The 14,307-nt window shown below is 41.2% G+C and overlaps 1 protein-coding gene across 1 annotated transcript in view; it reads left to right on the plus strand.

Moving 5' to 3' along the window:
• The window catches only part of UTRN (utrophin), a 317,035-nt gene that overhangs the window by 83,269 nt on the left and 219,459 nt on the right, over window positions 1-14,307 (plus strand). Inside the window, exons 25-33 of the mRNA XM_083607527.1 lie at window positions 288-434; window positions 1,924-2,094; window positions 3,341-3,520; window positions 4,885-5,019; window positions 7,580-7,729; window positions 10,463-10,624; window positions 10,924-11,052; window positions 12,413-12,586; window positions 13,153-13,308. Of these exons, the coding sequence (XP_083463653.1) occupies window positions 288-434; window positions 1,924-2,094; window positions 3,341-3,520; window positions 4,885-5,019; window positions 7,580-7,729; window positions 10,463-10,624; window positions 10,924-11,052; window positions 12,413-12,586; window positions 13,153-13,308 (1,404 nt within the window). The remainder of the gene's footprint in view (window positions 1-287; window positions 435-1,923; window positions 2,095-3,340; window positions 3,521-4,884; window positions 5,020-7,579; window positions 7,730-10,462; window positions 10,625-10,923; window positions 11,053-12,412; window positions 12,587-13,152; window positions 13,309-14,307) is intronic.

Genomic DNA, 14,307 nt, shown 5'->3' on the forward strand with positions numbered 1-14,307 from the left:
TTTGTGTGTGGGCAGCAGCTGCTCAAAGCTATTCAGAGAAAAGTATTCCCTGTAGTTGAATACAAACCCTCACACACCTGAAGAAGCTCTCTGGATTGGATCCATTTTCAGACTCAGATGAAAGTATGCAACTGGATATTTATTTTAAAATAATTTTGCATGTGGAGTAATTTAGGAGTTATAAAAAATAGAATCAGAAATATTTGTACGATGCCTTCGGAAATGGACAACATTTCTGCCTGCATCCTGAAAAGTGGTTGTTAAAGTGTTTTCTCTCTTGTGATCAGCTGTTTGTTACTGAAATGGAGAAGACTGAGTTGTCCTTAAAGGAGATGAAAGAAATAGACTCTGCTTTAAGAGGCCAGCCAGTTAATGCCTGGGTGAAATCTAAGCTGACAGATGTCCAGTCACAATGGGAGAGACTCAGCAAGCAGGTTAGTTACTGACAGCATTACTCTTTATTTGCATTGTCTTGTCCGTCACTTTGTATTCATAGTACTGTATTAGCTTTCTTGTATACATTGAAATAACAGACTTGGTAGCCATATAAATAATATATTTAGCATAGTTTAGCATAGGAAGGTTAGAGTGCAAGCTGTGATCTGGGATGACACCCTGTTCAAATCTCATCTTAGATATGAACTTTAGGTAGACCTAGCAAGTCATTCTGCCCCTTGGCCTCAACACCACCACGTGGGATAAGAATAGTGATTTATCTTCCAGGATTATTGTAATGGTTGCTTATCATGTATGTATTCAGCACTGTATACATTATATTATGTAACAGAATGGCAAACGCCACCGACCATTTCCAAAGGCACCATAGGTAAGTCTTCTTTTGACAAATAGTAATGCAATGGCTTGGCAAGGCCTCTCTGGGTGGGGTATTCGTGGCCACAGGCCCAAGACTTCCTTCACAGTAAACTTCCTTAGAGGAGGGGGTGGGGGTGGGGTTCAACTTTCTAAAAGAAGTATTTAATATATCCTTTCTCTTCTTGGCTTTGCTGCTGGACAAATGCTTGAGGTCCATGGGATCAATAAACACCGAAGTAAATCATCTTGTTTGTAACTTTGTACAGCATAATGTTTCAGCTAGACTGCCTTTTTTTGCTATCTAATAAATCAGTGTCGTCTTTTCCAGCCACTGAGACCTTTTAGGTCTTGCCTGCCCATGTTTTCTGCCAGACCAAAAGAAAAAAAAAGGAGTTTGTGACTAGCAAAAAAATGACAGATCAGGTCTGCTGCTTGTGCTGGTTGAATGCTCATTTTATTTCTTGCCCCGTTAGACAATACTGCCCCAATTTAAATTGTGTCTGTGGAATCTGAAGTTTAATTTACCCAGATAGGTATTTCTTACTCCTCTTTTTATTATATTTTAGGAAGCCATCCCTTAAAAGGCCAGACATTTCAACTAGTGCTTGGCATCCTTCAGTCTAGGCAGTACCAGTGGGCACATATTTATTCTGGATAAGATTTGCATTGGAACCTCCTGTCCATTTAATATGTGTATAATGTGTGTGTTTGCCTGAAGTAACAGAAACCTAAGCACATGTAACAGTAAATTGTGGTGTTGATTCACTCCAATAAACATCCTGTTTGAATGATCCATATCCTAGGGATGTTCAACCATGGATTTGTTATTATAGAACTTAAAACTATAGCAAGCATTCTATAGCTAAAAATAAACAGAATAGTATTCTATTACATCTGTCAGTTCTAGTAAGCTGTGATGAAAGATCTTTTTTTGTAACCATAGCAACAGTATTTGCCAGATATTTTATAATGCAATAATTACTTTAGAAGTGAGCTGCTGAAACTTTCAATCCTCTGATATTTATACTTTACATTGAATCAGTGCTGAGACTCTCTTCAAATGATGCAGATAGCTTTTACCTCTCTGTGTGTTTTTGGTTGAACTGCTAGATCATTAGTCAGAAAAATCAATTATCCGAAAGTCAAGAAAAAGCTGTAAACCTCAAAAAGGATTTGACAGAGATGCAAGAATGGATGACTCAGGCCGAAGAAGAATATTTGGAGAGAGATTTTGAATACAAGAGTCCAGATGAGCTGGAAAATGCTGTGGATGAAATGAAGGTGAGAAAATGTGATTGTGCGAAAGGTTATGTGGGTCTCTAAGTTTATGTGCAAATTATCCATTATTAAACAAGAAATTGCTTTTTTGAATTGCTTTTATGAGTTTTTGAATTTACTTTTAAAAAAATGTTAGCTGTAGAAAACCCCGAGTGAATAATAGAAATGGGTGTGGTGTGATGTTGGAAAGTAGCTTAGGTTTCAGGAAATGATCTTTTATAAGGCTTTGAGAAAATGAAACAAAATGAAAAAATGAACTGTGAACCTCTGTGTCTAAACCTTTTTTGGAAGGGAGAATGGGATATGAATTATGAAATACTGGAACTAATCAGTAGTGGTGGAGGAGATCCTATGTAATTGTGAGAAGTGGATCTTACTTGGTCTGGCACTATTTGCTTATCTTGGCCTAATGGTCTTGGACTATTGCTGGAGTTTCAGGGGCTGGCAGAAGCAGAAGTTGTAGATCTTGCTATGTAGCGGGATGAGGGACAGAAGGGGTTGAAGCTATATGTTTTCAAAGTGCAGAACTGAATACAGAGTTAGCATATTTGATGAGGGAACTTTGCACTCTCAAACTGAGAGGAGGCATAGGATTCACTGTAAGTAGGTGCATTTCCCTTTTTCTGCCACCACCACTTTCATCCAAACTTGTGTCATGATCTAGTTTTTTGTCAGATATTTTTAATTGCAGTGTCATGTTGGTATTTCAGCTCTGTGACAGAATTGGAAATAAGACATGAGATGGGAGGACCACCCTAACAAACATATTTTATGTGGCTACTCACCTGGGAAATGTTTTATTGAAATGCTTTAAAATGTTATGAATGTAAAGGATTTTTCTATAGTGTTGTTTTTGCAATTTCTGTAACACTGTTTTGGTAAAAATATTAATGAATTGAAATGGCAATAGTCTGGCTATGAAAGATAGATCATGTTCAAAGAAACGTCTTTGCACATTATGAAATCTCATGCAATAATAAATTATTTCAGGTGCTACAAGAGTCTTTGTTGTGTTAGAAATCATGTCATTTGACAGCATGATGAACATGACAGCATGATGTGATAAATAATACAACAGAGCGTCAAGTGAAACTTCATGGAGCACAATGGTTCTGTTCCTGCCAGCTTCTATAATGAAATATTGAAAAAAATTGAATGAGTAGAAACTTCCATTTGTATACTAAAGACTAAGACTTTGTAATTGTCTTTGTCAGTAACCATTTGATCAGCAATCACTTTCTTTGGGCAGAGAGCAAAAGAGGATGTGCTACAGAAAGAAGTGCGGGTGAAAATTCTGAAAGACAACATTAAGATGTTAGCTGCTAAACTGCCATCTGGTGGTCAGGACTTAACAACTGAGCTTAACCTTGTATTGGAGAATTACCAGCTACTCTGCAACAGAATCCGGGGGAAATGCCACACTTTGGAGGTATTGCCGAATAATCTAACCTCAGCAGAAATGTTTCATATGTCTGTGATATATTGGGCAATAGGAAATGCTAGTACATCATTGAAAAGCTGAAGAACTAGAAAACTTGAAAACATGAAAACTTTTATTTAATGTGACCATAATTTCTATATTAAATGATACTTGAGGTCAGATGTGACCATGTGTACATCTGCAAAGCATTTCAGAGAATACTTCTCAACACATGCTTTAGTTCAGGCTTCCTCAACCTCAGCCCTCCAGATGTTTTGATACTACAGTTCCCATCAGCCCTGACCACTGGTCCTGCTAGCTAGGGATCATGGGAGTTGTAGGCCAAAAACATCTGGAGGGCTGAGTTTGAGGAAGCTTGCTCTAGTTGTCCCAAAGGGAGACACCAGCTTGCTTTGGACAATCATATCTCACCTTAACAAGTGAATGGTTTAATATCATACTGTATTCAAAAATGAACATTCGTGGTTTCTTGGTGTGGATGAAATTGGAAAACTATGCTTAGAGATTTGTTGGTTTAATCATGGCTATCTCCAAAGCGACTGTGTACTGTACATGGGCAGAATATACCTTTGTACAGTGGTGCCCCGCAAGACGAATGCCTCGCAAGACTGAAAACCCGCTAGACGAAAGGGTTTTCCGTTTTGGAGGTGCTTCGCAAAACGAATTTCCTATGGGCTTGCTTCGCAAGACGAAAATGTCTTGCGAGTTCCTGCGGGGTTTTTTTCCTCCCCCCCCTTTTCCCAAGCCGCTAAGCCGCTTAACAGCTGATCCGCTAAGCCGCTTATCAGCTGATCCGCTAAGCCGCTAAGCCGCTTATCAGCTGATCCGCTAAGCCGCTAATAGCGCTAATCCGCTAAGCCGCTAATGGGCTTGCTTCGCAAGACGAAAAACCGCAAGACGAAGAGACTCGTGGAACGGATTCTTTTCGTCTTGCGAGGCACCACTGTATCTTCATTTGCTAAGCTGACAGAGCATGCCAAAATTTTATTTAGAGAGATTATACTGTATTGATGTGGGTATTGGTACAGAGCAAGATCCATTGGTTTATCTCATAGCTCTCACACTTTCCAGTGGAACGGTATGCATTTAGGTGTAGCAAAAGATGGGATAGGTGGTAAAACTTGGGCCAGGATAGGACATGCTATACTGCAGAGTGTGGTTTGCCAGGGCTTGTTGCTAAAAAAATTGTGGAGTGTATGCAGAGGTTAATGAAGATCTTGCTGGTTGACAACTAACTCTATTTAGAGTGCCAATCGAAACTTGAGAAATAGGTGCCTCTCTAGATTGAATAGGGATTTGTCTCTGAAATGTAATTTAGTTGTGTTTTTTTAATGAAATCCCATCACCTTCAGGAAGTCTGGTCTTGCTGGATTGAGCTGCTCCACTATCTGGATCTAGAAACAGCCTGGCTGAATACTTTGGAGGAAAGGATGAAAAGCACTGAAAACTTGCCAGATAAAGTGGATGCTGTCAATGAAGCGCTTGAGGTATGGTAGGCATTCCATCAATTCCTGTATGTTCAAGGAAAAGGCAGAAAATGAACATAGACTTTTAATTTATTTATTAGAACAATATTTTTCTGCTACATTACATCATATGATCGTTGCATTGGTAATGAATAAACAGTTCCACCTAATCTTTATAATAGTTAAGCTATTGTATATTTGGTTTTATTTATTGATACAGATGTCCTTTGGGGTTAATTCTTCCAAAAGTGCTTTAAATCTCAGTAATTGCCTTAATTAACTGGTGTACCTTTTTCCAGTTGGAGGACAGTGACCTGAACTCTGTAATCCATGCCACAGTGACACCTAGATTAGACAGTTGCAAAGTGCTTTATGAGTGGCTGTCCATAAAGATGGTGTGGAAACTACAACTGGCCAAATTTGGGGATCCAATCAACACTAGTGTATGCCAGTCCAATACGCCAGTGCTCATTGCATCCCCTCAATCAGGGCTTGCTCAGCAGCAACCCAGTGAGACAAAGAGTAAAGCATGATCACTGATAAAAGCTCAAGACTGCAAGTGAAACAAATCAATCGGCTTATTTGTGTACAAAGCTTAATGTTGTTATACAGTTTTAAGATAACCAAGTAACTTAAATAATTATGAAGTTCGTGAAAATAAAGCAAAGACTCTCCTCCCTGGAAGAGAGGGGGGTGGTTGTGGGCGGGAGCCCGAGCTCCGCCCCTAGCAATCGTCACAACTTTTGTGGTATTGGTGGGTAGGTTAGGCATTGGAATAATGTGTTGTGGTGTGTCGAAGGGCTAGGTGTGGCCATCGCCTATGCCTCAATTTTTGGGTATTCCGTTAAAGGAATCTGGCGGTCGTGTACTCTGTCCGACGCCTGCTTGGCGGGAGGCCATGGCACGACCCTCGGTGACATCAGGGGAGAGCCTATAGTTGGATTAGCATCAACAGGCTCCACCTACTGGCGAATAAACCCCCTTGTTTTAGACATCCAATGCCTAAGCCAATACCTTTTCACTGCTGTAATCAATAAAGTTGTGGCCTTTTCTTGCCCATTAACCTTATATCACGTGTTCTCTTGCGTATTCATTCCACATTGCGGGGGTCGGGTCCTCGAACCACAGCTTAAAGTAATGTGATATAAATTGTATATGCAAGTCTTGGTGATTGCACTGACAAAGTAATCAAATAATTAATATGGACACCTCCTAACTTCCTCTAATTTTGAAACAGATTTTCTAAGTTCCCAAGCATACTAGCAGGTTGGACTAAAGTTCATTGTTACAAATCCAGACTGATACAGCAGGATCTTTTGAGCTTCAGCTGTGTGAAAGCATGTGAAGCAGAGTTAGACAGCAGGTAGCAGCTAGCAGTGAAAAGGAGCAAAAATGATTCTCCGTACACTTTTTATGTTGATTGGAAACTGGGCCAAGAGGATGGGAGTTTTCCATCTTTTCAATTAATTTAACCACATGAGTGAAGGACAAAGACTATAATCTATCTGGGAAGGGGAATTGTGCATCTGGGACCCCTGCTTCTTCAGCAGTTCTTCACTTAAGTCACCTTTGACGCACTTCAGCACTGGCTTTCACCTTTGTTTTGACTCCATGGATATTGTATTCTTCATGCAGGTAACATTATGTTGACAGTGTGATGTTTCCTTTTAATCTTAGCAACATCCAGGATGCCAGTCTCACACAGCAGTTAGCAAAATCTAGCAAAACATTCAGTACTGCTTGCACAGAAATGACAGGCGTCTATATATACATCCATCATGACTACTCTTCTGTGTGTTTGCTAAAGTTGCTGGTTCTGCAGGCCTAGCAGGGTACAGGTTAACAAGTGCTGTCAGGTGCGCACCAGCATGATGTTCAAACAGTGGTGCTCAGACAACATAACAGGTTACAGGTGTGTTTCTGGGCAAAATTATGAGTTCTCACTTTGTCTTAAATGCATTGGGTCCTGGATATTTCAGGGCGAAACTCTCCATAGCTTGAGATCAGCTGAGGAGGATCTGCTTCAGGTCCCATCATTGCTGCAGGTCAGATTGGCTTCAACAAGAAGCAGAACCTTGTTGGTTGTTGTCCTGGAGCTACTCAATGCACTTCCATGAGATGTGTTTGGTGTTTGGCAGGCAGGTTAAAATAATTGTTTCCACATGCTTTCAGATACAGGCAACTCACATTTTATGTGAGGATTTGGTTCTGGGGTCCACACATAAACATGTAAATGCTTGCCTGGCTTTGGGAAGGAGGCGCAAGGGCTTTGTCAGGCTCTCAGACCCCTTCCAACACCTTCCCAAAGCTGGCAAGCGAGGTGCTGGGTTTTGGTGAGGAGGCACAAGGTAGTGCACTACCTTCCCAAAGTCAGGTAAGTCTGCGACTGCAGCTTTGCATGGGTTGGGGCTGGGAAATAAATTGAGAGCAGGTTTCCTCTGCTCTCCATTTGTTTATTCCCCACCCAAAGCTGTGATCGTGCAAGTAAAATAAATGTAAGATTTGAGTTACCTATACTAGTTTTTGTTGCATTGTTGTGATGCATTTTTTTAAAAAAAACTAACAACGCAATTCTTGTTAGTCACTGGAATCTGTCCTACGCCATCCAACTGATAACCGGACTCAAATTCGGGAACTTGGCCAAACGTTGATTGATGGAGGGATCCTTGATGAAATCATCAGTGAAAAATTGGAAGCTTTCAATGCCCGCTATGAAGAATTAAGTCATGTGGTAAGAATTTCTATTTTTAGTAAGATGGATAATTTGTTTTCACTAGTGCCTCTATATTCAGTATGTAACAAAGCTTTAAATAGTAACAGTAATCTTTGGCACCTAGTATCAAGATCAGACCTGTACAACTTGCTACCCACCAAGCCAAATAATGCACAAATCATCCATTGTGGCCTTCCAGGTGTTTGGCAGCTGTCAGACACACAGCAAAAATTGAAGCCTTACTAAGCCCCTGATTAGCTAACATTCAGACTGGTTGGCTGCATTTAGGTTGGTGGGTCACAATCCACTGTGCAGGGCAGAACAAAAGATGATATTGTTGATTTATAAATGGACTCCTTCCATGCTTCTAAAAATCAGTAAGAGGCAATATGTAAACTAATGTTTTGCCATCATAAGTAAGCAAGGGAAAAAAAGACTGTGAGAATGTTCCCATAAGCTTTTGTGCAAAAGGGAAGAAAACCTTTCTGTAAGCGGAATATTTGTTGTTGTTGTTTAGTCGTTTAGTCATGTCCGACTCTTCTTGACCCCATGGACCAGAGCACACCAGGCACTCCTGTCTTCCACTGCCTCCCGCAGTTTGGTCAAACTCATGCTGGTAGCTTCAAGAACACTGTCCAACCATCTCGTCCTCTGCTGTCCCCTTCTCCTCGTGCCCTCAATCTTTCCCAACATCGGGGTCTTTTCCAGGGAGTCTTCTCTTCTCATGAGGTGGCCACAGTATTGGAGCCTCAGCTTCAGGATCTGTCCTTCCAGTGAGCACTCAGGGCTGATTTCCTTAAGAATGGAGAGGTTTGATCTTCTTGCAGTCGATGGGACTCTCAAGAGTCTCCTCCAGCACCATAATTCAAAAGTATCAATTCTTCGACGATCAGCCTTCTTTATGGTCCAGCTCTCACTTCCATACATCACTACTGGGAAGACCATGGCTTTAACTATACAGACCTTTGTTGGCAATATTAGCAGAATATTAGTTGAAGTGTGTTAACGGTTAACCAGATTAATTCTGAAAATCACAAAACAGATTAAGAACTGGGTTGGCGACTCAGATTCATTTTAGAGATTAGCAGGATGCTACCAGCAATGTGTAACACAGGGTTGGATCCAAAAGGTCCCTTCTACTTTTTGAGGGAGGGACTCCCTCTGTTCATGGAATACACTGAGATCTGCTGAAGAGTCTCGCTGGAGGAAGAGGGGGTGATTTTGCCACTTCCCTCTTATACCTGCAGTTCCCATCCAACCTCCCCTGCAGCTTTTCAGAGGATACGGGTTTCTGCAAAAATGACCTTGCCCCTCTTCTAGTGGGTGTGCACAGCAAATGGAGTTCTACTTATAGGAACACTTGTCTCAACTATTAGTTATACTGCCATACAGTGAATTTATACTATCTTGGTGGAGCCACAGCTATTCTTTTGAGCAAGGGACTCCTTTGCAGCAGCTTTCAGTTCTGATCACATTTCCATTGCATATTGCCTTACTCTATTCACTCACATCTGTTCTGATGACTGATACGGCCAAGTGGTTTTAAAAGAATCACTTAACCTCTGTTTTTGAGTGCGACCTGCTCCCTGACCTTTGAAGTGTGTGATTGTGAAAGCATTAGTAATGTTTAAGACCCAAGGGATCTTGCCTAAGAGGAGAGAGAGAGAGAGAGAGAGAGAGAGAGAGAGAGAGCTGAATAAAATGAATTTCAGCAGTAATGTTCTAAGAACAACAATGAAAAGAACATAAGAAAAACCCTGCTGGATCAAATCAAGCACTCCTCTAGTCTAGCATCTTGTTTTCTCAGGCCAACCAGATGCCTATGGATAGCCCACAAGCAGGACATTAGTGTAATAGTAGTCTCTTCTCTTGTGTTTTGTGGCAACTGGCATTCAAAGGCACACTAATTATACAGTGGTACATCGGTTTAAGAACATCCCTGTTCGCTTTATGAACTCTGCAAAACCGGTAGTAGTGTTTCGGTTTGTGAACTTTACCTCGGTCTAAGAATGGAAGCCAAATGGTGGAAGGGCACCGGCGGCGGGAGGCCTCATTAGGGAAAGCGTGCCTCGGTTTAAGAACAGTTTCGGTTTAAGAACTGACTTCTGGAATGGATTAAGTTCGTAAACCAAGGTACCACTGTACCGGAGGTGGTACACACATCCATCATCATGAGTATCCATTGATCACCTTTTTCTTAATGGATTTGGGCTTGTCCACACTTTGCTTAGACACTAGGCACAGGTCCAAGCGGTTTTCTGTTTGTCCTACCACTTTCCTTTGGAAGATCCGCTCTTTACTGCTGACTTGGAGCAAACGTCAATCCACGGAAAACTCATTTGCCATTTGTTCCGGTTCAGCTGTATGGAGTGGGTTTTCTCTGGGGAAAAGCCATCCATGTTGGCAGCCTTTATAAACACGTTATAGTAGGAAATGATTGATAGAATTCCCTAGAGAGTTCAAGCTGTGCCTCCAACCATGCCATTCTTGCGTATGTTGAGATGAATGATGCTGATGGGGGAACATAATCATGTACATCTTTGTTTGGGCTTCCCATGTTAAGGATCTCTGAATTAAGTGCTCTTCTGTTAGGAGTGGTTCATAATCTTGAAAAATTCAGTGCTTAAATTGCAGCCCTTGTCAGCAAGAAAGGAAATTGCAGTTCTCATTTTATTTCATATTCATATTTTTCTGTGTTCAAATTCAAAAGTAATCATGCTGTGCAACTTACTCTTTTGCTTCAAAATTCAGGCAGTGAGCAGACAGATTTGCTTGGAACAGCAGCTTCAGACAATGCGGGAAACCGAGCACATGTTGCAAGTCCTACAAGAGAGCTTGAAGGATCTGGATAGACAGCTAACTTCGTACTTGACCGACAGAATAGATGCCTTCCAAATGCCACAGGAGGCACAGGTATTTTCAGTAGACTTTTGTTGCCACGCAGGATTTTTGGGTGTAGGATGATGATAGATTGCTTCTTGAAAGGAATCTGTGCCGTATAATTTAGCTGTGTATGTGTGTGTAGGCGGACACATTGGAGTACCTGCTGTAATACGGCTAATGACTTTGAAAAAAGGAGCCTATCATCAAAGCCAGCATGACTGATGTTGACACTGTAGCACTCATAATAGACTTCTGTGGTGTGATTTATTGCTAGTAAGGCTGATATCTGCCATGTACTGTTTTTTGCCTTTCCAATAACGACTTGGCAGAAAATCCAAACTGAAATTGCTGCTCATGAATCCACCTTGGAAGAGCTAAAAAAGAACGTGCGGTCGTTGATGCCAGCCTCCCCAGAATGCAGATCTCCTCGTAGTGGGTCTCAATTGGATGCCTTGCAGGTAAATATCACAAGCATTTGCCGGTGACCAGAACTGAGTGTAACTGACCGCATAAGTAAAAAATGAAGAGGGCATCTGTGGATGATAAACATGAGTCCTGCTACTTGAATTTGATTTGCAGAAGTTTAATAGATAAATAATTTTGTTGCTTTATAAATTTCTTGTGCGTCTTTGATTTGTGTGGATGCTGCTTTTCAATATTAATTGTTCTATTAATCATTAGAAAATCACTCTGAGATCCAGTGGATGAAGGGCATCTTAGAAGTTTGTTTAGATTATCTGTTGATCTGACTTCTAAATTTCAATACATTTGTTGTCATTGGAACAGCTCCAAAAATAAAATGGGAGGTTGACACTGCTAGTTGTAGAAATAAAGCATGATCTGAATTATTTCAGAATTCGTATGCAGGATGTGTTCTGACAAAAGGCAGCTTTCTTTGTGATTCGGGGGCGGTAAGCGCACTTATGGGTGAAGGCTATGCACTTTATTCATGTACAACAGGAATCAGTGCACAATACATATAGCTTCTGAGTGTAAAGCACTGGCAGTGCTGGATTTAGGGTGGTGTGGGCAGTTCTTCTCCACAGGGCACAGAGCTAAGAGGGTGCATCATCAACATCATCAACATCATACCTATATTTATATGTGTATCTACTCAAAGTTGGGAGTGTGTGCCGAATTTTGTCCTTGCTCAGAGTGCCATATTACTAAAGCCTGACCCTGGGACAGGACTAGCCTGCATACAGCATATTACATTGTAAATTACACAATAAGTCTACATAAAACCTAATTAGCTTGGAACAATTTCTTAAAAATAGGCAAAGGGTTTTATCCTGAACACTGAGCACAATACCTTTGAGACTTGGTGATAAGCCCAGGCTGGTGGGGAACTGATGGACCACTTCTCATGGCTTGCCAGGCTGGACCCCTAGCATGGGAACTAGGGAACTGACAGTAGGTCTTTGTAGACAACTAATTCAGTATAAGGCAGCTTCCTGTGGGTCATATTAGACATAAGTAAGAGGTATTTCTCGCATAGTGGGAGAAAGGATGAAATCATTTGAGGGAGCAGGAGACCTTGGATAGCTGAGGGTTTTGCTGGAGGAGTGACAGTCACAGGTAGAGACGTATTGAGGTTTAAGAGCAGAGAGATGTGATAAGGGCATGAGAATCTGGAGTCCTTTGAAGATAAGGACAAACATCCTGTGCTAGGCTCAAGACTGTACAAGAAACTAGGGTAGGTATCTGGGAGACGTGCTGCATGGTCTAAGCAATGAGATGAAGGAGGAGGGTTGTTGAAACCTCTTGGGCGTTTCTTTCTGGTCACAGTTTGATATTGTTGCCTTCTTTTATAAACAGAGGAAACTGCGGGAGGTATCCACAAAGTATCAGCTTTTCCAGAAACCAGCGAACTTTGAGCAACGTATGCTGGATTGTAAACGGGTTCTGGACAGTGTAAAGGCTGAGCTCCGTGTCTTGGATGTGAAGGATATTGACCCAGATGTAATTCAGTCTCACTTCGATAAGTGCATGGTAATACAGAATTTTGGCTGCACTTTCCTACTTTCCTCTCCCTCCATATTATATCCATGAGGTCATGAAGATTTAAGATACTTTGCTTCTGTGTCTCAACTGAAATGAAGACTCCTACCAAAGATATCCTTCTATAGAAGCGTATCCACAGATTTGGTGGAAAGCTTGGATAAAAGGAACAATTCTTTTTAAGTGATTTGGTTCTTATACCTAGATTGAATTATCAAAAGAACGTAACACTTTCATATTATCAAAATAGTTCTAAGGGAAGCTTACTTAACTTTTCACTTTAATGGTACCTAGAGACAAATTTGATGCAGCGTACATAACATAATTTTATCTTTGTCATATTTAGCATTAAAGCAAAAAACCCCAAACATCTATTTCTTAAAACTCTGGATGAAACATTTGTTATGTCCAGGATGTTTGAATTGATGCATTGTTATGTCTCACCTGCTTTCAAGAAGTAATATGACATGAACAAGTTTAACCATTATTTGGAAACAGAAACAGACAAGCCTTGAGACGTTAAACGGTAACAAATGTGTAATTCATTCTGGCTCTAGAAACTCTACAAGACTCTCAGTGAAGTAAAGCTTGAAGTGGAAACTGTAATCAAAACAGGAAGGCAAATTGTACAGAAACAACAAACAGATAACCCTAAGAGCATGGATGAACAACTGACAGCATTGAAGTTTCTATACAATGATCTGGGTGCACAGGTAAGAGTTGTGTGCTGCTTTTGGGCTTTGGGGCCAGGCTATCTGAGGACAGTCTTCTGCCACATGAATCAGACTACCCTTATGACCATTAGAGGCCTTGCTCTTTGATTTTTTGCCTTCAGAGGTACTGTTGCCTGGGACACATATAGGGTCTTTTCTGTAATGGTTTTAAGATTGTAAAAAGCTCTTCCTTGGGAAACCATGGCAGGCTTCCTTCTTTTTGTTTTTTATATAAATGGTCAGTGCATTTTATTTTTTAAGGCTTTTGGATTGTTTTAACTTTGCACACTGCATCTTCAAATGTTTTAGTTTTGCTCTCTTTCTGAACTGTTTGTTCTTCAGTACCTCATTGTGATGTATAATCTAAATTGTAAGCCACCTTGGATGCTCTGTCTAGCAAGCTGGATCACCTCTTTCTATATGCTTTGTTGGCACTCTCAAAGAACTCTTAATAGATTAGCGAGACAAAATTTGCTGTTGCAGAAGCCTACTTCAGCTTGCTGTTCTATAGGATTGGTTACTTTATGTTTAAATATACTTTCCACCAGTTTTCCTGTGCCAGACATTAAGCTAAGCAGGGACATTAAACTAGGGACGCGGGTGGCACTGTGGTCTAACCCACTGAGCCTCTTGAGTTTGCTGATCGGAAGGTTGGCGGTTCGAATCCCCACAACGGGGTGAGCTCCCGTTGCTCTGTCCCAGCTCCTGCCAACCCAGCAGTTTGAAAGCATGCCAGTGCAAGTAGATAAATAGGTACCACTGCGGCAGGAAGGTAAATGGCATTTCCATGCGCTCTGGTTTCCGTCACGGTGTCCCGTTGTGCCAGAAGCGGTTTAGTCATGCTGGCCACATAACCCGGAAAGCTGTCTGTGGACAAACGCCAGCTCTCTTGGCCTGAAAGTGAGATGAACACCGCAACCCCATAGTTGCCTTTGACTGGACTTAACCGTCCAGGGGTCCTTTACTTTTACCTTACCTATACTTTCCACCAGTTTTCCT

The sequence above is a fragment of the Podarcis filfolensis genome, assembly GCF_964270895.1.
Source record: "Podarcis filfolensis genome assembly, chromosome: 3".
Taxonomy (NCBI): domain Eukaryota; kingdom Metazoa; phylum Chordata; class Lepidosauria; order Squamata; family Lacertidae; genus Podarcis; species Podarcis filfolensis.